The 23,500-nt window shown below is 46.7% G+C and overlaps 1 protein-coding gene across 1 annotated transcript; it reads left to right on the top strand.

Annotated features, from left to right (window-relative positions):
• Positions 1 to 4,790: 4,790 nt before the first annotated feature.
• Positions 4,791 to 23,242, top strand: LOC138799025 (T-box transcription factor TBX1-like). Its single transcript, XM_069979734.1, has 8 exons — positions 4,791 to 4,946; positions 11,029 to 11,146; positions 13,107 to 13,314; positions 15,516 to 15,617; positions 17,845 to 18,016; positions 18,763 to 18,918; positions 19,343 to 19,467; positions 23,173 to 23,242. Exons 1-8 carry the CDS (start codon positions 4,791 to 4,793, stop codon positions 23,240 to 23,242), a joined length of 1,107 nt encoding a protein of 368 aa, XP_069835835.1.
• The last annotated feature ends 258 nt before the right edge of the window (positions 23,243 to 23,500 follow it).

Genomic DNA, 23,500 nt, shown 5'->3' with positions numbered 1-23,500 from the left:
TGTGTCCTGACTCCGACTGCTTAGGTTTATTGCAGTTCTGGTTTCTCTTCTGAAACCCTCTGTCTGTCTTCTCTTGGAGGGTCTTTCTTCGGAAGTTGTTCCTTCCTTTCCCTCGAAAGGACTTAAAGGCTCTCTTCTTGAATGCCATCGGAAAGGCATGACCCTTCCCAGCCTTCCCAGCTTCTAGAATCTTCTCCAGTCTGGGTCCTATCAAATGACCTGGATCGAAAGGTAAAGCACAAAAATTACTCTTGGATGCTGCATCCCCTGGCCAAGGCTTTAACCATACAGCTCTTCGGGCTGAATTTACTAAACCCAGATTTTTAGCTGAGATCTTTAGAGCATCAACCGGAAAGTCACATAAGTAGTCAGACGCCATGTTTAAATTAGACATTTGTTCTAATAACTCCTCTCTAGGAACTTTATCCTCAATATCCCTGGTAAGCTGATTCTTAAGGCTTTGGCGACTGGTACTAAAGACATTGCAGCTTTAGACAAATCCGCCGAGTTGCTATAGGCTCTCTTCAACAATATATCACATTTCCTGTCGCTTGAGTCCCTCAGGAGAGCAGAACCATCTGAAGGAAGCAGCATATCTTTTGATAATTTTGCTACTGCTGGGTCCACAACCATCGGATTCTCCCAAGCTTTTGCTTCTGTGGGGTCAAGTTTATATACTGATTTAAATCTAGAGCCAAGTTCAATCCTTTTATCTGGTCTCTTCCACTCCCTTGAAATAGATTTCAAGACTGTCACGGCCGTGGCGTCCCGTGTTCCGGGCCGCTGCCGCGACCTCCCCCTTCCCCATGCAGCCGCCGGGCTCCTTGTGCAGGGACCCGGCGCTGCTGCTAGTTCGGCCCCTGGGGGCGCCTCACCTCTCCTCCGCTCCTGTCTCTCACTGTGTCGGCCGGCGCGCGCGTCCCCGCCTCCTAGGGCGCGCGCGCGCGCTGGCTGTCTCAGATTTAAAGGGCCAGTCCGCCCCTAATTGGTGTATGCACACAATCACTCCCTATAAATTCCAGCCCTGCCCCACTACAGGTGTTGGAGCCTCTACATGCTTCCCATAGCATTTGCCCCAGCTCCCTGTTGTTCCTGACCTTAGTCCTTGTTCCTGTCTTCAGTCCTTGTCCCTAGTCCTTGCCCGCTGCCTTCCCATTGTTCCTGAGACCTGTCCGCCACCTGCGAGCACGTCTACAGTCCTCTGCCTGCACTATCTCCTGCCTACTGCTCCTGCCACGCCTCGCCTGCCGTCACTAGCAACCAAGCCAGGGGTAGCGACCTGGGGGTCGCCTGCCGCAGCAAGTCCATCCCGCCTTGCGGCGGGCTCTGGTGAAAACCAGCGGCCCCTTAGACTCCGCTCCCTGGTGAGGTTAGTGCCATCGCTGGTGACGGTCCAGTGGATCCACTACTCCAGGCGTTTACAGTAGGCTCCAACCATGGATCCCGGCGAGGTGCCTGATATCCGTGACGTAGCCCGAGTGGTCGCCCAACAGGCGCAGAAGATCCAGCAACTCACTGCCGCCTTACAGCAGCATACTACAGCCCAGCGCACACCACCTCCTGCTGCTTTTTCTACACTTCGACTGGCTCTCCCAAGCAAATACTCTGGTGACTCCAAGTTGTGCAGAGGATTCCTGACTCAGTGCACCATGCATATTGAACTTTTAAGTAGTCAGTTTCCCACCGAGCGCTCTAAAGTGGCTTTCATCATCAGCCTATTGGAGGGTAGAGCTCTGGCCTGGGCCACGCCGCTGTGGGACCGAGATGATCCTGTTGCTGCCAATCTCCGAACCTTCCTAGTCGAGTTTCGCTCCGTCTTTGAGGAACCTGCCCGTGCCTCTTCAGCTGAAACTGCTCTCCTCAACCTCTCTCAAGGGAGCTCCTCTGTTGGTGACTACGCCATCCAGTTCTGCACCCTGGCGGCAGAATTAGACTGGAATGAGGCCGCTCTGATAGCCACCTTCAAGAAGGGCCTGTCCAGTCGGGTGAGAGACGTGCTTTCCGCCCGAGACCTACCTACCTCCCTGAACGAACTCATCCTACTGGCCACCAGGGTCGATACTCGTTTTTCTGAGAGAGAGGAGGAGGTCTGGCATGAACGGCGACTAAGCCTGTCGCCATCACCAGCTGGCACCGGTCTTCCAGAATCCTGACGTTCCGGTGTCCCAGTCGACTCCTGAGATTCCTATGCAGGTGGAACGGGCTCACCTGACGCCTGATGAAAGAATTCGTCGTCTGGAGCTGAATCTCTGCCTCTACTGCGGTGGTTCGGATCACTTTCGGCTGAGATGTCCCCAACGTCCTCAAGCGTCCGGGAAACGCCAGCACCTAGGTCCGGTGGTAGAGGTCTCCCTAAGTGTGAATGCCACCTCTCCAAAGTTGTCTGTGCCAGTCTCCATCCAGACACCCTCAGGACAAACTCACCAGACTTCTGCCTTTCTCGATTCTGGGTCAGCAGGCAGTTTTATTGCGGCAACATTGGTCCAAAGATGGCGGCTACCCGTGACCCAACTAGCCAGGCCCCTGACTATCTCCTCGGTCACGGGCGAGATTCTTACCGACCATGTGTACTACCAGACCGCACCTCTAGTCCTCCAGGTGGATCCTTTACATCAGGAAAAGATATCCTTCTACGTCCTGCCCCATTCTTCTCCCGCCATCCTCCTGGGACTCCCTTGGCTGCAATTACATGCCCCTAAGCTGGACTGTAGAACCGGGGAGATTCTCAGTTGGGGTCAGGACTGTTCCAACCAGTGTCTCAAGTCACCTCAGACCAAGTATTCTATGTCGTCATCTGACCCCGCCAAGCCTCTATCCGGCCTACCGGCGGAGGACCAAGACTTGGCGGATGCCTTCTCTGCCGAGGAGGAGGACTCTCTACCATCTCACCGGGCGTACGATTGTCCCATAGACCTCCTTCCTGGTACTTCTTCTCCACGAGGTTGGGTGTACCCTCTCTCCGTACCCGAGGCCATGTCCCCCTACATCCGGGAGAACTTACAGAAGGATTTCATCCACAAATCCACATCCCCTCGCCACATTATACCTCCCGATCGCCTAGTGCCAGTCGCCACCTCTACTCTTCAGAGAATACCCCCCGGAAAGACCCATGTTCACCCTGCGCTTCGAAGAAGGATTTTGAAGTGGGGACATTCCTCATTGGAGGCCGGGCACCCTGGAGTCCAAAAGAGCGGGCAACGGATCTCCCGCCACTACTGGTGGTCCAGTCTATTCCAAGATGTCAAGGACTTTGTGGCTTCCTGTACCATCTGTGCCAAAAACAAGTCCTCCCGACTAAGGCCTGCCGGCCTATTACAACCTTTGCCAGTTCCAGACCTTCCCTGGCACCACATAGGGATGGACTCCATCACTGATTTGCCTCTATCTGCAGGCAAGAAAGAGGGGAGGCCAAAGGGGGGGGTAATGTCACGGCCGCGGCGGCGTCCCGTGTTCCGGGCTGCCGCCGCGACCTCCCCCTGCCCCATGCAGCCGCCGGGCTCCTTGTGCAGGGACCCGGCGCTGCTGCTAGTTCGGCCCCTGGGGGCGCCTCACCTCTCCTCCGCTCCTGTTTCTCACTGTGCCAGCTGCCGCGCGCGTCCCCGCCTCCTAGGGCGCGCGCGCGCCGGCTGTCTCGAATTTAAAGGGCCAGTCCGCCCCTAATTGGTGTATGCACACAATCACTCCCTATAAATTCCAGCCCTGCCCCACTACAGGTGTTGGAGCCTCTACATGCTTCTCATAGCGTTTGGCCCAGCTCCCTGTTGTTCCTGACCTTAGTCCTTGTTCCTTGTTCCTGTCTTCAGTCCTTGTCCCTAGTCCTTGCCCGCTGCCTTCCCATTGTTCCTGAGACCTGTCCGCCACCTACGAGCACGTCTACAGTCCTCTGCCTGCACTATCTCCTGCCTACTGCTCCTGCCACGCCTCGCCTGCCGTCACTAGACTAGTTACAAAGACTTGATGTCCTGGAAGGACTCTGGATTTTTTCTTTGGGAAATAATATAAATCCCTCTTATTCTGAGATGAATTCTTATCTTTCTTCACCTCCATAATGTCTTTTACCGCTTCGATAAGTTTATCAGCGTTTTCTTTTTTGAAGATGTAATAATCTTCTGATATTGGTTCATCAGACTCAGAGGAATCAGAAGAAGAAAAAGAGGAATCAGAGTCAGAGGTCACATCAGCCTCAGGTCTGCGCTTTCTCCTATGCTTCTTATCTCGTGAAGCCTCCTTGGTATGTTTTTTAAACCAGGAGAAAAAATTCCTTGCCTCATCCATAAAGCTGGATTGCTCACGTGATGGTGGAGGATGAGCACATTCAGGACACAGATTGCTGTCAGCATCCGCAGGTAGTTCTTGAAAACATTTTACACACAAGTTGCTTCTCTTTCTCCTCTTTTTTGCAATCTCTCTCTCTATGCAGGGCTCACATATAGAACCAGTAAGATCATCAGGGATTGGCTGTTCACATAAGGGACATGTGCGATGCCTAGACGTCCTCTTCCTCTTGTACGAAGCTGAATGGCTTGACATCTGTAAAGATGCATACAACATGACATTACTAATAATGCAAATAGCCATAATGTATAAATATAGAATAGGCAGTACGGAGCAGAGCTCTTAGGAATGCCCAGACGTGTGGAAACCATCGCACAGCCTTGGAAGAGACACCAGGAGGAAAACCAATGCCTTAGATTACAGGGAATCCGGCTGCCCAGCACAGGAAGTGCAGGCCTTTATTCCGCACGCTAAAATGGCTTCTGTGCCAGAAACAGAGCGTGCGTACGCGGCGGATGACGCAGTTCCGGTCCACGGCCTCCACCGGAAGATGGCCGCGATTTGGAACGCACTTCCGGCGTGTGGAACGCAACCGGAAGAAGATGGCCGTCTGCATCAGTAACATGAGGAACCCTGCTGCAACAGCAAGGAAACCGGCAAAACACGTCACGGTAACAAGTTTTCACATACCTGGACACCCTAATTCAGAACAGCAGTATGGTCAGGGACCCCCACTTGACCTCTGCCGAAATCGGGTTGCGGTCGACAATATAACCCGGGTCCCCCACAGGTCACAGGTCACCAAGGGAAAAGGTTATCTTGTCCTAACAGCACTAATGGGACCTTTTCCCCTATAATATCACCGCCAGGCAATATATTTAGTGCGCTGTGATCGTGCTAGCATGATCATCCTGAAAAAAGAAAAATTACTAACATATAGGTGGGCAACATAGAAGCTAGGAACCTGTCCAAGCTTCACCGAGAAAAGGAGGATAGAAAAAAACACAGTGTCTGTTGGATGGCAGTGATGAGATATAGGGAGGTTTCCCTTGCTATTGGCTAATCAAATGTTTAGGTTTTTTTTTAGGTGGGCGATCCTAGGAGATGAAGTAGGAGGAGCTATTAACCCATTCTGTGCTGCCGAATGACGAAAAGGAAAGAAGCTGTATGAGACGCCGTATAGAAGCTGTATGACAGACCGTATAGAAGATGTATGAGACGCCGTATAGAAGCTGTATGACAGACCGTATAGAAGATGTATGACAGACCGTATAGAAGCTGTATGACAGACCGTATAGAAGCTGTATGACAGACCGTATAGAAGATGTATGAGACGCCGTATAGAAGCTGTATGAGAGGCCGTATAGAAGCTGTATGAGAGGCCGTATAGAAGCTGTATGGGAGGCCGTATAGAAGCTGTATGAGAGGCCGTATAGAAGCTGTATGAGAGGCCGTATAGAAGCTGTATGACAGACCGTATAGAAGATGTATGAGACGCCGTATAGAAGCTGTATGAGACGCAGTATAGAAGCTGTATGAGAGGCCGTATAGAAGCTGTATGAGAGGCCGTATAGAAGCTGTATGAGAGGCCGTATAGAAGCTGTATGACAGACTGTATAGAAGCTGTATGAGACGCCGTATAGAAGCTGTATGAGAGGCCGCATAGAAGCTGTATGACAGACCGTATAGAAGCTGTATGACAGACCGTATAGAAGATGTATGAGACGCCGTATAGAAGCTGTATGACAGACCGTATAGAAGCTGTATGAGAGGCCGTATAGAAGCTGTATGAGAGGCCGTATAGAAGCTGTATGACAGACCGTATAGAAGATGTATGAGGCCATATAGAAGATGTATGAGAGGCCGTATAGAAGCTGTATGACAGACCGTATAGAAGCTGTATGACAGACCGTATAGAAGATGTATGAGACGCCGTATAGAAGCTGTATGACAGACCGTATAGAAGCTGTATGAGAGGCCGTATAGAAGCTGTATGAGAGGCCGTATAGAAGCTGTATGACAGACCGTATAGAAGCTGTATGAGAGGCCGTATAGAAGCTGTATGACAGACCGTATAGAAGCTGTATGACAGACCGTATAGAAGCTGTATGAGAGGCCGTATAGAAGATGTATGAGACGCCGTATAGAAGCTGTATGACAGACCGTATAGAAGCTGTATGAGAGACCGTTTAGAAGTTGTATGAGATGTTGTATAGAAGCTGTATGAGTTGCCATATAGACATTGTATGAGACATTGTATAGAAGTTGTATGAGACAGTATATAGAAATTGTATGAGATGCCGTATAGAAGTTGTATGAGACAGTATATAGAAGCTGTATGAGACGCCGTATAGAAGCTGTATAAGACCGTATAGAAGTTGTATGAGATGTTGTATAGAAGCTGTAAGAGACGCCGTATACAAGCTGTGTGAGACGCCGTATAGAAGCTGTATGAGACATCGAATAGTTGTATGAGAGGCCGTATAGAAGATGTATGAGATGTTGTATAGAAGCTGTAAGAGACGCCGTATACAAGCTGTGTGAGACGCCGTATAGAAGCTGTATGAGATGCCGTATAGAAGCTGTATGAGAGGCCGTATAGAAGCTGTATGAGACGCCGTACAGAAGCTGTATGAAACAGTATATAGAAGCTGAATGAGATGTATAGAAGCTGTATGAGATGCCGTATAGAAGCTGTATGAGACGCCGTACAGAAGTTGTATGAAACGCTATATAGAAGCTGTATGAGATGTATAGAAGTTGTATGATACGCTGTATAGAAGCTGTATGAGTTGCCATATAGACGTTGTATGAGACATCGTATAGAAGTTGTATGAGACAGTATATAGAAGCTGTATGAGTAGCCGTATAGAAGATGTATGAGATGTTGTATAGAAGCTGTATAAGAGGCCGTATAGAAGCTGTATGATATGTTGTATAGAAGCTGTATGAGAGACCGTATAGAAGCTGTATGAGACGCCCTATAGACGTTGTATGAGACATCGTATAGTTGTATCAGACAGTATATAGAAGCTGTATGAGATTTTGTATAGAAGTTGTATGAGACGCCATATAGAAGCTGTATGAGATGTTGTATAGAAGCTGTATGACAGACCGTATAGAAGCTGTATGACAGACCGTATAGAAGATGTATGACAGACCGTATAGAAGATGTATGACAGACCGTATAGAAGCTGTATGAGAGACCGTAAAGAAGCTGTATGAGAGGCCGAATAGAAGCTGGATGAGAGGCCGTATAGAAGCTGTATGAGACAGTATATAGAAGCTGTATGAGAGGCCGTATAGGATATGTATAAGACGCCATTTAGAAGTTGTATGAGACGCCGTATAGAAGCTGTATGAGAGGCCATATAGAAGCTGTATGAGAGGCCGTATAGGAGATGTATGAGAGGCCGTATAGAAGCTGTATGAGAGGCCATATAGAAGCTGTATGAGAGGCCGTATAGGAGATGTATGAGAGGCCATATAAGAGATGTATGAGAGGCCGTATAGAAGATGTATGAGAGGCCGTATAGAAGCTGTATGAGAGGCCGTATAGGAGATGTATGAGAGGCCGTATAGGAGATGTATGAGAGGCCATATAAGAGATGTATGAGAGGCCGTATAGAAGATGTATGAGAGGCCGTATAGAAGATGTATGAGAGGCCGTATAGGAGATGTATGAGAGGCCGTATAGGAGATGTATGAGAGGCCGTATAGAAGATGTATGAGACGCCGTATAGAAGATGTAAGAGACACTGTATACAAGCTGTTTGAGACGCCATTTAGAAGCTGTATGAGAGCCCGTATAGAAGCTTTATGAGAGCCCGTATAGAAGCTGTATGACAGACCGTATAGAAGATGTATGAGACGCCGTATAGAAGCTGTATGACAGACCGTATAGAAGCTGTATGACAGACCGTATAGAAGCTGTATGACAGACCGTATAGAAGATGTATGACAGACCGTATAGAAGATGTATGACAGACCGTATAGAAGCTGTATGACAGACCGTATAGAAGCTGTATGAGAGACCGTAAAGAAGCTGTATGAGAGGCCGAATAGAAGCTGGATGAGAGGCCGTATAGAAGCTGTATGAGACAGTATATAGAAGCTGTATGAGAGGCCGTATAGGAGATGTATGAGAGGCCGTATAGAAGCTGTATGAGAGGCCATATAGAAGCTGTATGAGAGGCCGTATAGGAGATGTATGAGAGGCCATATAAGAGATGTATGAGAGGCCGTATAGAAGATGTATGAGAGGCCGTATAGAAGCTGTATGAGAGGCCGTATAGGAGATGTATGAGAGGCCGTATAGAAGATGTATGAGACGCCGTATAGAAGATGTAAGAGACACTGTATACAAGCTGTTTGAGACGCCATTTAGAAGCTGTATGAGAGGCCATATAGAAGCTGTATGAGAGGCCGTATAGGAGATGTATGAGAGGCCGTATAGAAGCTGTATGACAGACCGTATAGAAGCTGTATGGGAGGCCGTATAGGAGATGTATGAGAGGCCGTATAGAAGCTGTATGAGAGGCCGTATAGAAGCTTTATGAGAGCCCGTATAGAAGCTGTATGAGAGGCCGTATAGAAGCTGTATGAGAGCCCGTATAGAAGCTGTATGAGAGGCTGTATACAAGCTGTATGAGAGCCCGTATAGAAGCTGTATGAGAGGCCGTATAGAAGCTGTATGGGAGGCCGTATAGAAGCTGTATGAGAGGCCGTATAGGAGATGTACGAGAGGCCGTATAGAAGCTGTATGAGAGGCCGTATAGAAGCTGTATGAGAGGCCGTATAGAAGCTGTATGACAGACCGTATAGAAGCTGTATGACAGACCGTATAGAAGTTGTACGAGAGGCCGTATGAGGCGCTCCTCCTCACTCTCTCTTTTCTTGATGTAGATGCAGCCTCATAAATCATGAGTTGTCACAGAGAGATTAATGGAATTTATTACATAGTGTGACTGCTAGTGACAGACTCAAGACGGATGAGAGACTGCTAGGGGCAGAATGAGAGCGCACCTGCCTGACGTGTGCTGCTCCATGGACTCCTGGGGACCGGCCGCGATCGGATGTCTTACATATGGGCAGGTGTTGACACTGAGACAATAATCTCATTACAAGTCATTGATTGGGTCCAGAACTTCACACTGAAGAACATTTTTGATATTCAGAGAAGCCTCCTGGTCCTCAAGTGGAGTCACAGCAGGACGCTCATAAAGTGACAGGAAGGGGGGAGGTCCTGAAGACTAAGAGGACCGAGACTGAGGTGACCAGAATAATATAAGAAGTGAATGAGAGTGTGCGGACGCCACCAGGTCACAGAGACCACAGGTGAAGAGACACCAGAGTAATCATGCACCATCCACACTCGCCAGGTAAGGATTCTTCTATCATAACTTATTCTAGGGCGTGTTGTCTCCATGATGGAGCATTCTGTAGTCATGGATCTTTATCCCTCCATACAAGCTCCAGGGGGTTATACACAGTGAAGTGACTAGACGCTATTCCCAGTTTACTTGGATTGATTTGTCTCCACAGTGGAGCTTCACGTAGTCACAGATCTAAGTATCTCTACACCTCCATACAAACGCAGTGGATTATAGAGTAAGTCTACACTCCATTCTCCATGATGGAGCCTCGTATGAGGGTCATCCCTGCAACTAGTTCAATTAAAACGTATATTCTGAATTCATGGTTTAACCTAGAACATGTTTTCTCCATGATGAATCTTCACCGAGAAGTTGTGGTACACTAACATACAGTTTCCAAGAGTTCTAGAACATGGACTGTATATTCCATTCTTGTGGTGTGTCTAGACCTCGGCTTTATCGTAAGGCTTCAAATAGTCATGAATCCTACATAGATTATTCTATGTGCTATACCATCAGTGTACTCCTAAAACTATAGGGAATAAGATGATGTAGGTTCTATTCTCTGTACCAGACATGGTATACCACCATATAGTCCAAGTACTGTAGAGAATGAGATACTTGATGCTTTATACTAGAATTGCTTGTCTTTATGATGAAACTTGTGTAGTTGAGTATCTACCATGGGTGTTACATATGTGTAGTCCATGATATAGGGGAATCAAATCATGGTTTATCCTAGGAACTGTCTCCATGATGAAGCTTTGTGTAGTCGTGGACCTAACACTGGTTATCACATATGTGGTATATCTCCAAAGAGTAGTGCAAGAATGACCGGGAGGGACTTGTTACCTCTTTATGTCCACCTTATCCTAGAACCTGTCTCTATAATAAAGCTTTATGTATTTATGGGGTATACTAAGCATTAGATATTGCCTATGCGGTTTATCACCAAGATAGGAGTGTGCCATCTATGTGTCCCATGGCTGAACTGCTCAGAAATGGCCCGGTGGGTGGTGGTGCCTTCAGATTTGATGCTGAAGAAGTAAACCTCTGAGGAGCATATGATGCTGGCGTTGAGGACATTCAGAGTATGTTGGTTCCCTAAAATATTTACTGTACTTGGAATGTCCACCAAGCGTAAAGACTATTCCCCCCAAATCTGTATCCCCCATAAATATGTTTCTTAAACCCTGAGAGGCCATGTAAGCTGCTCCGGCCAATGTCTCCACCAAAGACACTTTCTAGCTGCCTTTATTATACTAACACAACACTGGTGCCCGCTCAGACCCCCGTTGCAGATTGTCTCTATGTCTATTGTACTGAGGGGATTCCTGGTGAGTAAAGTCATCAATTTAGCGTCCTGTCACTTTCTTAGCTGCCAAACAGAAAATCAAAATGTAAGGAGAAAGGAAAAGACAGAGAGGCCATCAGGCAGACGTGTGTGGAGACGGAGGGATCTTGGTGGAGAGATGCTGCCCTGCAGGCCGAGCCAAGTAATAGAGACTCGTGAACAGGACCGGATCAGGGGGCAATGTCTCCAATAGTGGGAGAAGAACAAAGATCAAAATTGTATTAAGGTCAAATGTTTCTTACATACAACATGTCTGCTGGGGGCTATGACCCCCCTGACTACTCTGTTGTATGTAATCAGACTTGGAACTAAAATCACACCTCTGTATCTTGGTTCTTCAGCCGGGGATGCACACTCCACCAACGTTAGTGGGCACCAGGAAAAAAAAGATGGGGGTCTGCCCTGAGTAGGTGAGGGGGGAGTGAGGACACGGAGTGTAGTATCTGAAGCCAACATGGAGCCAAATATGTAAGGAAAGTGTACGGGAGGAGATAGAAGGTGTAATAGAGAAGGATAATGGGTACAATACAGGAGAGCCCCCCTGACCCAGCGATCATCAGGTGAGCGGCCCTACAGATCATTGCTTGTGGGCAGCACCTCTTCTCCCCCCCCCCCCCCCCCGGAACAAAGTGGATGAGCAGCCAACAACAATAAGTGATTCATCATGTGGCTCTATAACCATATTGATTGGGTTCTGGTAAGGTGAACGCTCCTCGGATGGGGACCAGAGTTGCTATACAGAGTTTGCCACTGATGGACGTTGATGCCTTCAATGTGCTGAATCGTATCTGAACACATTCAATACGTCAGAATAATGACCACGACAAGTGTTTTCAGGCGTGTTTGCAAACACCGGACGTTATTTTTTAGTTGGTCACACAGTTTTTCTTTTTTGACCGTCCTTATACCGTTTATACAATTCAGTTGAATGGACTTTTTAAAGACAAAGGGCGATCAGTCCACCTGACCTAGATCAATGGACCAGCGGCCGTGACTGCACTGACCGGCGGCAAAAAAAAGCTTAATGACGGACATAATTTTTTCTTTTCAAAAACAGAGAGGAAAAAATATTGTGGGAACATAGCCTATCAGTGCATGCTAAGGGTCTGGGAAACCCAATAGAAGACCGAAAACCAATATCTACAGAAGGAGCCTCTTCCCGCACCTCCTGGTAAATGTGACAGCTGGGTGTTAACCCGATGCAACGTACATGCATGTGGTGGTGGTCTCCCGAGCACAGACTGACAGCAGCTCTAGCCACCCTGAAAATGGGGGAAAGGCAGATTCCTTCAATGCCACAATCATTTACTATTACAATATTAACAGATAGGCCCCACCATTAGCTTCGGTAAAGGTGCAATAAAAATATGAATAATCATACACAGCATGAGTTCACGTATACCCTGTCTGATGCTTAGATTCAAGAGGAGTTCTAAATTGGGAATGGGCTAATGGGTGACAATGAACAGGTCAGTGTTTGCGGTGACACCTTACTGGAATCTGTGGTTCAGGTCATTGATACGTGAAGTACTTTACTTGCTGGATGGTCATTATGGTCTTAGCCGACCAGAACAGCCACAAACGTACATCTAACAGCCAATCTATGGCCCAAACTATTAGCATCCTACATCCAGGGACAAGGTGTGAATTGTGTCTGTAACTTGGTTACGGCAATAAAGAGACAAGAGGACAGCAGTTTCCTACATTAAACTTAGGGGGAAGTTTATAACGGGTTTTGCGCCTATTTTTAGGTAAATAATTAAATTGAAGTTCTAATTATGAACCAGTATTTGACGTGCAAATATTTTTTAGATCCAACTTTTTTTTAATCTGCCCGTTCTGAGTATTCACCACAAAACTTCACAAAATCTGTGATTTGCACCCAATTTATCATTTGCGACTTTTAAAAAAAGTCTGGTCAGTACCAGGTGAATTTGTCTGCGATCTATTTTTGCGGCTTTTTACTTAGACACAGTTACTATGACAGTGCGACTTTTCCATAAATCACACACAATATATTGGAACAGAATAAACACCGACCCACATTAGACGCCTTAGTAAATGTCCCCCTCAGTTCCTTTCACACGACCGCTGTATTTCAGATGCGCACACTGTTCCTTCCGCCTGTTTTGGATCTCCTGACATTGCTCCTTGGACGCCAAGCATTTTAGATGTTCCTCGCCTTCCTCAGACCGACGTTACTGGGAAGAACCCTGCCCTGCGTGGCATCATGGTCAGCCTGGAGACGGCCACCCTCTGGGAAACGTTTAACAGTCTCGGAACAGAGATGATTGTGACCAAAGCGGGAAGGTAAGAAGTCTGTTACCAGGTGTCTGATAAGGCTGTATCTAGTCATAGCTACATGTTCCTTCACCACGTGCAATCACTTTACAGTCCTAGTTCTGTATCTAAATACCAAAGCAGAAGCACCCCCCCCCCTGTTTTTTTATATGAATATCTGTATGAAGACAGGATCAGATTTATCAGCCCAGGACAAAACTGGTCTCATCTGACCACAGCAGCCAATCAGAGCTCAGCATTTATACCTTAACAATCTGATTAAATGAAAGCAGAGCTGTTGATTAGCCCATCCTCATGATCCTCCTTACCCTTCATGATCCCCCCTTACCCCCTCATGATCCCTCTTACCTCCCTTCATGATTCCTCTTACCTCCCTTCATGATCCCCCTTACCCCCCTCATGATCCCCCCTTACCTCTCTTCATGATCCCCCTTACCCCCCTCATGATCCCCCCTTACCTCCCTTCATGACCCCCCTTACCCCCCTCATGATCCCCTCTTACCTCCCTTCATGATCCCCCTTACCCCCCTCATGATCCCCCCTTACCTCCCTTCATGACCCCCCTCATGATCCCCCCTTACCTCCCTTCATGATCCCCCTTACCCCCCTCATGATCCCCCCTTACCTCCCTTCATGACCCCCCTTACCCCCCTCATGATCCCCCCTTACCTCCCTTCATGACCCCCCTTACCCCCCTCATGATCCCCCCCTTACCTCCCTTCATGATCCCCCTTACCCCCCTCATGATCCCCCCTTACCTCTCTTCATGATCCCCCTTACCCCCCTCATGATCCCCCCTTACCTCCCTTCATGATCCCCCTTACCCCCCTCATGATCCCCCCTTACCTCCCTTCATGACCCCCCTTATGATCCCCTCTTACCTCCCTTCATGATCCCCCTTACCCCCCTCATGATCCCCCCTTACCTCCCTTCATGACCCCCCTTACCCCCCTCATGATCCCCTTACCTCCCTTCATGATCCCCCTTACCCCCCTCATCTCCCTTCATGATCCCCCTTACACCCCTCATGATCCCCCCTTACCTCCCTTTATGATCCCCCCTTACCTCCCTTCATGATCCCCCCTTACCCCCTCATGATCCCTCTTACCTCCCTTCATGATTCCTCTTACCTTCCTTCATGATCCCCCTTACCCCCCTCATGATCCCCCCCTTACCTCCCTTCATGATCCCCCTTACCCCCCTCATGATCCCCCCTTACCTCCCTTCATGATCCCCCTTACCCCCCTCATCTCCCTTCATGATCCCCCTTACACCCCTCATGATCCCCCTTACCTCCCTTTATGATCCCCCTTACCCGCCTCATGATCCCCCTTACCTCCCCTAACTCCCCCCTTATTCCATCTTCGTTACAGAACATGTTTAAGTTTTTATGTATAATCAGATTTTATTAGCATTTTAAGAGAAAAGCAAAGTACATCCAGATAACATACAAAGAAAGGTCCATCAGAGACAAATGCAGGACCAAAAGAATTTTGTCACACAATAACCAATAGTCCGCTACTGGGGAGAGATGATATACGAAAGGTGCCGGTGAGAGTGCACGGCATCAGTATACATTGCGTCTGGGAGGCAAGTGGAATAATATAGGTCTTACTGACAACAGACGTATAAGAACCCTAGTATGTTCCTAGCAACTGAGAAGAATATAATCTAGAAGACCCACCCAGGCCGGTCTAGAAATGGGCAACCATGGATCACACCGTGCCTAGAAAACATCACCCGGCATAGATGAAAATGCAGCGAACCAACTTAAACCAGAAAATATAGGAAACCTCGGGAAGGAGGTGAGAAGAAGGAAACAGAGAAAAGTAGATAAAGAGAGCAGAGGAATAGACAGAGGAGAGAGAAGGGGGGGGGGGGGGGGGTAAGGAGGTAAAGGGGCATGTTTAAGTTCTTATAACTGTGTTCGTGGTTCGAACACACTGTCTTTGGCCCACAGAGCCTGCAAGTGGCATTCTGTCTGGTTATGTAATTCTGTTACTGTGGTGGATATATTCACGTCATGCAAGTTATTAGACTTCCAAGCCATATGTTTACCCTGTTGAAAAAAAAAGCAGAGCTGTGATTGGTTGCTGTAGGCACTCCAATATTTGCCTCTGACAGACTGATAAATCTGGAACATAAAGTTATTGATGGAATAGGAATATTAATATTTTCTCTCTGGTTCTATGATGTTATTGTTTATGTAGAAGAATGTTTCCACTCTTCCAAGTTCGTATTTGGGGAATGGACCCCACTGCGGAGTATTCCCTTCTTCTAGACTTCTTACCAGTAGGCGACAAAAGATACAGGTCAGTAGTATGTAGAAGACAACTGATCCATATATATATATATATATATATATATGGATTGTATTCTGATTGAGAGCTTAGAAGATATGACTGAACATTGTGCCTATACACTATAATCTTTTTGTATGGACATCTATCAGCTCTTCTTCACGGACATCTATCGGATCTTCTACATGGCCATCTATCGTCTCTTCTGTATGGACATCTATCAATCATCTCTTCTGTATAGCCATCTACCATCTCTTCTGTATAGACATCTATCATCTCTTCTGTATGGACCTCTATCAATCATCTCTTCTGTATAGCCATCTACCATCTCTTCTGTATAGCCATCTACCATCTCTTCTGTATAGACATCTATCATCTCTTCTGTATGGACCTCTATCAATCATCTCTTCTGTATAGCCATCTACCATCTCTTCTGTATAGACATCTATCATTTCTTCTTCACGTACATCATCTCTTCTTCACGTACATCTATCATCTCTTCAGTATAGACATCTACCATCTCTTTTGTATGGACATCTATCATTTCTTCTTCATGTACATCCATCATCTCTTCTGTATGGACATCTACCATCTCTTCTGTATAGACATCTATCATCTCTTCTTCACGTACATCTATCATCTCTTCTGTATGGACATCTATCATTTCTTCTTTACGTACATCCATCATCTCTTCTGTATGGATTTCTATCATCTCTTCTTCATGGACATCTACCATCTCTTCTGTATGGACATCTATCATCTCTTCTTCATGGACATCTACCATCTCTTCTGTATAGATTTCTATCATCTCTTCTTCAAGTACATCTATCATCTCTTCTTCATGGACATCTACCATCTCTTCTGTATGGACATCTATCATCTCTTCTGTATAGACATCTTTCATCTCTTCTTCATATACATCGATCATCTCTTCTTCAAGTACATCTATCATCTCTTCTGTATGGACATCTATCATCTGTTCATCATATACATCGATCATCTCTTCTTCATGGACATCTATAATCTCTTCTGTATAGACATCTATCATTTCTTTTGTATAGATTAGGGATGGTCCAAAACTGCCGAGGTTCGGGTTCGTATGAACCCGAACGCTCGGCATCAGATTCCCGCTGTCTGCCCGCTCCGTGCAGCGGGTAAATACAGCGGGAGCACCGCCTGGAAAACTGGGATACAGCCTATGGCTATGGCTTTCCAGGCGGTCCTCCCGCTGTATCCACCCTCTCTACGGAGCGGGCAGACAGCGGGAATCATTTCCGAGAACTCGGTTCGGACCATCCCTAGTATAGATGTCTACCATCTCTTCTACAAGTACATTTATCATGTCTTCTGTATGGACATCTATAATCTATCATCTCTTCTTCATGTACATCCATTATCTCTTTTGTATAGACATCTATCATCTCTTCTGTATGGACATCTATAATCTACCATCTCTTCAGTATAGACATCTACCATCTCTTCTGTATAGACATCTATCATCTCCTCTTCATGGACATCTACCATCTCTTCTGTATAGACATCTATAGTCTCTTCTTCACGGACATCCATCATCTCTTCTCTATGGACATCTATCATCTCTTTTACAAGTACATCTATCATCTCTTCTGTATGGACATCTAGAATCTACCATCTCTTCAGTATAGACATCCATAATCTCTTCTGTATAGACATCCATAATCTCTTCTGTATAGACATCTATCGTCTCTTCTTCATGGACGTCTACCATCTCTTCTGTATAGACATCTATCGTCTCTTCTTCATGGACATCCATCATCTCTTCTGTATAGACATCTCTTCTCTATGGATATCTATCATCTCTTTTAGTGTTGAGAGAACATCCTGATGTTCAGTTCGGACCCCCAACATGAATGTAAAAAAATATTATTGTGATAAATTTGTGTTCATACACAGAAGAGTACATATTGGTCTACGCACATGCATACAGATTATCAGATGCAAAGTGTAAATTACACTGTTGCATACGTTTCAGTCTAGAGTTACGCACATGCAAACAGATTATCAGGTGCAAAGCTTAAATTGGGCAGTTACGTACATTGCGAGATAAACGTTTGCAGGTTCAAAAATGATGGTTATAATCATTCCGATCATCAAATTGTTTGTGATCGGCAATCACGAACAATTAGCATCATGTTTGTACGAACATACTCGCTCATCCCTATTCTTTTTTATAACATTTTGGTGTAACTTTCACCCACAGGTACGCTTTCCATTCCTCCTCCTGGCTGGTTTCAGGCACTGCAGATCCAGCTCCTCCAGGCCGTCTTCATTTCCACCCCGACTCGCCGGCACGAGGATCTCACTGGATGAGACAGACTGTCTCTTTTGACCGACTTAAGCTCACCAACAATGCACAGGATATGAGAGGACATGTGAGGAACATAGGTCTCCAACTACTCATACACATATACAGCACATTGTATACTTGTCTCTAGTCATTATTTACATCCTACCCATAACCATATAATGGTTAAGATGTCAAGAACCGATGGCTCCGACAATCAGCATAGGTGTTTTCATGGTGTAACTATATGGAGTGCAGAGGTTATGGCTGCACCCAGGCCTCTGAGCCTCAATGGACCACAGACTCCAGAAAGGGCAAAAAATGGCGCCCAGGGATTTCCAGTTAGACCCTGTACACAACACATTCTCCTTCTGATGCAGATTATTCTTCTGTACGTCACAGGCTTTGCTATTTCTGGATCTAGCCTCACTTAATAGGGCTATTATCTGCCTTTTTCTGTACATACGTCCTGCACATGTAGATGGCGATGTGGATTCCCATTTATAGCAATGGGTACATGGTTCTCTTTTGATGCACACCATTCCCTCTAGACTTACAGCCGGACTTTGCCCCATGTCTTGTGGCACATCCCTTCCATCCTGACAGAGATCTTTTTACATCTGAATTATTAAGGTCAGCAATGACCATAATCTTTAGTCAATAAACAACATAACAGCACTCAATGCCAAACTGCTGTCTGTAAAGCTGGCAAAACTATATTGTGTATAAGAACAAGCAAATGGAAAAAATGAAAGGAAGGGAAAGCAAATATCTGTGTCCATTCCGCTTCATAAAATGAATAAGAAACATATTAATCAATGTTTTAACCCATAGATAATACTAAACTCGATGCATCGATACCAGCCGCGGCTCCATATCCTGCTCTCTGATCGCCATCAAGGCGGAGAGGCCCGCGCCGCACAGAACTTTGTATCGTTCATCTTTCCAGAGACACAGTTTACAGCTGTGACAGCGTATCAGAATCACAGAGTAAGTGACCAGACGTGATCTCAATTACCGCTCAGTACTTAAAGACTGGTCCTGTATAGGTCTGTACAATACTTTATAATTCTCCAGGGCACCTATAATAAAATCCATGAGGTCACACAAAACTCTGGATCTAGGCTCATATCGATATAATAACTGATGCATGCAAAAGACAGAACAAAAAATGTCATCATTAGACATGCTGGAGTATGATCATTCGGCATGTAATGCCAGTGACTGAAGAAGACAAGAATACAGCCTATGGCCTATGGTTGTATCCATGTTTTCCAGCCTGCCCTAGGGCTGCATCCAATTTCTTCAGCCACTGGTATTCAAATGCCAAAGAATCAGACTCGAGCATGCTCGAATTACACTCATCTCTAGTCATCTATGTCCATCATCTACTCATACATCAATGTCCCTCCAGATCACACAGCTGAAGATCGCCAGCAACCCATTTGCCAAGGGTTTTCGAGATGTTGACGGAGATGAATGGTTATTCTCACGCATCCCAGGACCTGTCAATATACATGTTAAGGATTCTCCAGAAAGGTGATAAACATAAGTATATGTTATTCTGATCCCCTCCTACATTACTCTGTGCATCTCCTCCTAGACCCCTCCTCTCCTTCTACATTACTATGTGCATCTCCTCCTAGACCCGTCCTCTCCTTCTACATTACTCTGTGCATCTCCTCCTAGACCCATCCTCTCCTTCTACATTACTATGTGCATCTCCTCCTAGACCCATCCTCTCCTTCTACATTACTATGTGCATCTCCTCCTAGACCCATCCTCTCCTTCTACATTACTATGTGCATCTCCTCCTAGACCCCTCCTCTCCTTCTACATTACTCTGTGCATCTCCTCCCAGACCCATCCTCTCCTTCTACATTACTATGTGCATCTCCTCCTAGACCCATCCTCTCCTACATTACTATGTGCATCTCCTCCTAGACCCATCCTCTCCTTCTACATTACTCTGTGCATCTCCTCCTAGACCCATCCTCTCCTTCTACATTACTATGTGCATCTCCTCCTAGACCCGTCCTCTCCTTCTACATTACTATGTGCATCTCCTCCTAGACCCGTCCTCTCCTTCTACATTACTATGTGCATCTCCTCCTAGACCCATCCTCTCCTTCTACATTACTCTGTGCATCTCCTCCCAGACCCATCCTCTCCTTCTACATTACTATGTGCATCTCCTCCTAGACCCATCCTCTCCTTCTACATTACTCTGTGCATCTCCTCCTAGACCCATCCTCTCCTTCTACATTACTCTGTGCATCTCCTCCCAGACCCATCCTCTCCTTCTACATTACTCTGTGCATCTCCTCCTAGACCCCTCCTCTCCTTCTACATTACTATGTGCATCTCCTCCTAGACCCATCCTCTCCTTCTACATTACTATGTGCATCTCCTCCTAGACCCGTCCTCTCCTTCTACATTACTATGTGCATCTCCTCCTAGACCCCTCCTCTCCTTCTACATTACTCTGTGCATCTCCTCCTAGACCCATCCTCTCCTTCTACATTACTATGTGCATCTCCTCCTAGACCCCTCCTCTCCTTCTACATTACTCTGTGCATCTCCTCCCAGACCCATCCTCTCCTTCTACATTACTCTGTGCATCTCCTCCTAGACCCGTCCTCTCCTTCTACATTACTATGTGCATCTCCTTCTAGACCCATCCTCTCCTTCTACATTACTCTGTGCATCTCCTTCTAGACCCATCCTCTCCTTCTACATTACTCTGTGCATCTCCTCCTAGACCCATCCTCTCCTTCTACATTACTCTGTGCATCTCCTCCTAGACCCGTCCTCTCCTTCTACATTACTATGTGCATCTCCTTCTAGACCCATCCTCTCCTTCTACATTACTCTGTGCATCTCCTTCTAGACCCATCCTCTCCTTCTACATTACTATGTGCATCTCCTCCTAGACCCATCCTCTCCTTCTACATTACTATGTGCATCTCCTCCTAGACCCATCCTCTCCTTCTACATTACTCTGTGCATCTCCTCCTAGACCCCTCCTCTCCTTCTACATTACTATGTGCATCTCCTCCTAGACCCGTCCTCTCCTTCTACATTACTATGTGCATCTCCTCCTAGACCCCTCCTCTCCTTCTACATTACTCTGTGCATCTCCTCCTAGACCCATCCTCTCCTTCTACATTACTATGTGCATCTCCTCCTAGACCCCTCCTCTCCTTCTACATTACTCTGTGCATCTCCTCCCAGACCCATCCTCTCCTTCTACATTACTCTGTGCATCTCCTCCTAGACCCGTCCTCTCCTTCTACATTACTATGTGCATCTCCTTCTAGACCCATCCTCTCCTTCTACATTACTCTGTGCATCTCCTTCTAGACCCCTCCTCTCCTTCTACATTACTATGTGCATCTCCTCCTAGACCCCTCCTCTCCTTCTACATTACTCTGTGCATCTCCTCCTAGACCCGTCCTCTCCTTCTACATTACTATGTGCATCTCCTTCTAGACCCATCCTCTCCTTCTACATTACTATGTGCATCTCCTCCTAGACCCGTCCTCTCCTTCTACATTACTCTGTGCATCTCCTCCTAGACCCCTCCTCTCCTTCTACATTACTCTGTGCATCTCCTCCTAGACCCGTCCTCTCCTTCTACATTACTATGTGCATCTCCTCCTAGACCCATCCTCTCCTTCTACATTACTCTGTGCATCTCCTCCTAGACCCATCCTCTCCTTCTACATTACTATAAGCATCTCCTCCTAGACCCCTCATCTCCTTCTACATTACTCTGTGCATCTCCTCCTAGACCCATCCTCTTCTTCTACATTACTCTGTGCATCTCCTCCTAGACCCATCCTCTCCTACATTACTATGTGCATCTCCTCCTAGACCCGTCCTCTCCTTCTACATTACTCTGTGCCCCTCCTTCTAGACCTGTCCTCTCCTTCTACATTACTCTGTGCATCTCCTCCTAGACCCGTCCTCTTCTTCTACATTACTATGTGCATCTCCTTCTAGACCCATCCTCTCCTTCTATATTACTCTGTGCATCTCCTCCTAGACCCGTCCTCTCCTTCTACATTACTATGTGCATCTCCTTCTAGACCCATCCTCTCCTTCTACATTACTCTGTGCATCTCCTCCTAGACCCGTCCTCTCCTTCTACATTACTATGTGCATCTCCTCCTAGACCCATCCTCTCCTTCTACATTACTATGTGCATCTCCTTCTAGACCCGTCCTCTCCTTCTACATTACTCTGTGCATCTCCTCCTAGACCCATCCTCTTTTTCTACATTACTCTGTGCATCTCCTCCTAGACCCCTCCTCTCCTTCTACATTACTCTGTGCATCTCCTCCTAGACCCATCCTCTCCTTCTACATTACTATGTGCATCTCCTCCTAGACCCATCCTCTCCTCCTACATTACTCTGTGCATCTCCTCCTAGAGCCCTCCTCTCCTCCTACATTACTCTGTGCATCTCCTCCTAGACCCATCCTCTCCTTCTACATTACTCTGTGCATCTCCTCCTAGACCCCTCCTCTCCTTCTACATTACTCTGTGCATCTCCTCCTAGACCCATCCTCTCCTTCTACATTACTATGTGCATCTCCTCCTAGACCCATCCTCTCCTCCTACATTACTCTGTGCATCTCCTCCTAGAGCCCTCCTCTCCTCCTACATTACTCTGTGCATCTCCTCCTAGACCCATCCTCTCCTTCTACATTACTATGTGCATCTCCTCCTAGACCCATCCTCTCCTTGTACATTACTATGTGCATCTCCTCCTAGACCCATCCTCTCCTTGTACATTACTATGTGCATCTCCTTCTAGAGCCATCCTCTCCTTCTACATTACTCTGTGCATCTCCTCCTAGACCTGTCCTCTCCTTCTACATTACTCTGTGCCCCTCCTTCTAGCTCTTTCCTCCTCCATTACTTTCTACTCCTTGTAGACCTGCACCTACCCTATACATTACTTTGTGCTCCTTCTTCTAGATCTGTCCTCCTCCATTACTTTGTGCTCCGCCTTTGAGACCTGCCCCCCACTTTCTTCATTACTCCATGCCCCTCCTTATAGATCTGTCCTCCTCCTTTTAGACCTATCCCCCACCTTTTACATTACTCCGAGTTCCTCCTTCTAGATCAGTCCTACATAATATTAAGCTCGGATGGATGTTTAAAGTGCTATGAGCTTAGTTATACCACTAAGATCCTCCTTCCAGCTCTGCTTTCATTTCTATTTTCCTATTGCAGATGGCACAATGTGGAATCTCACTCCGCTCTTTGTACCGAAACCCACTTTATGCATCCTACAGAACCGTGAAGCCCATGGTGAATGGATGGGACCTCCATGTGTCTGCATCCTTGTCCAGAAGGATCCATGTGCTTAGAGATCATCTATGAATAGATGTGAGGAGTTCTGTGCTGGACGTGTGTCTGTTCTCATCCACCGGACCTCTCCGGGTTTCATAGTCACTTGACGGATCTGATTTGGTGAATTGGACCGAGAAACTGCTTTTAACCACTTGATCACCAGTCCATAAGGGATGAAGAGCTGGACTGAACCAAAGACCCAACTGCG

The sequence above is a fragment of the Dendropsophus ebraccatus genome, chromosome 8 (genome assembly GCF_027789765.1).
Source record: "Dendropsophus ebraccatus isolate aDenEbr1 chromosome 8, aDenEbr1.pat, whole genome shotgun sequence".
Taxonomy (NCBI): domain Eukaryota; kingdom Metazoa; phylum Chordata; class Amphibia; order Anura; family Hylidae; genus Dendropsophus; species Dendropsophus ebraccatus.
Note: the sequence above shows the minus strand (reverse complement) of the source record. Positions and strands in the feature narration are given on the sequence as shown.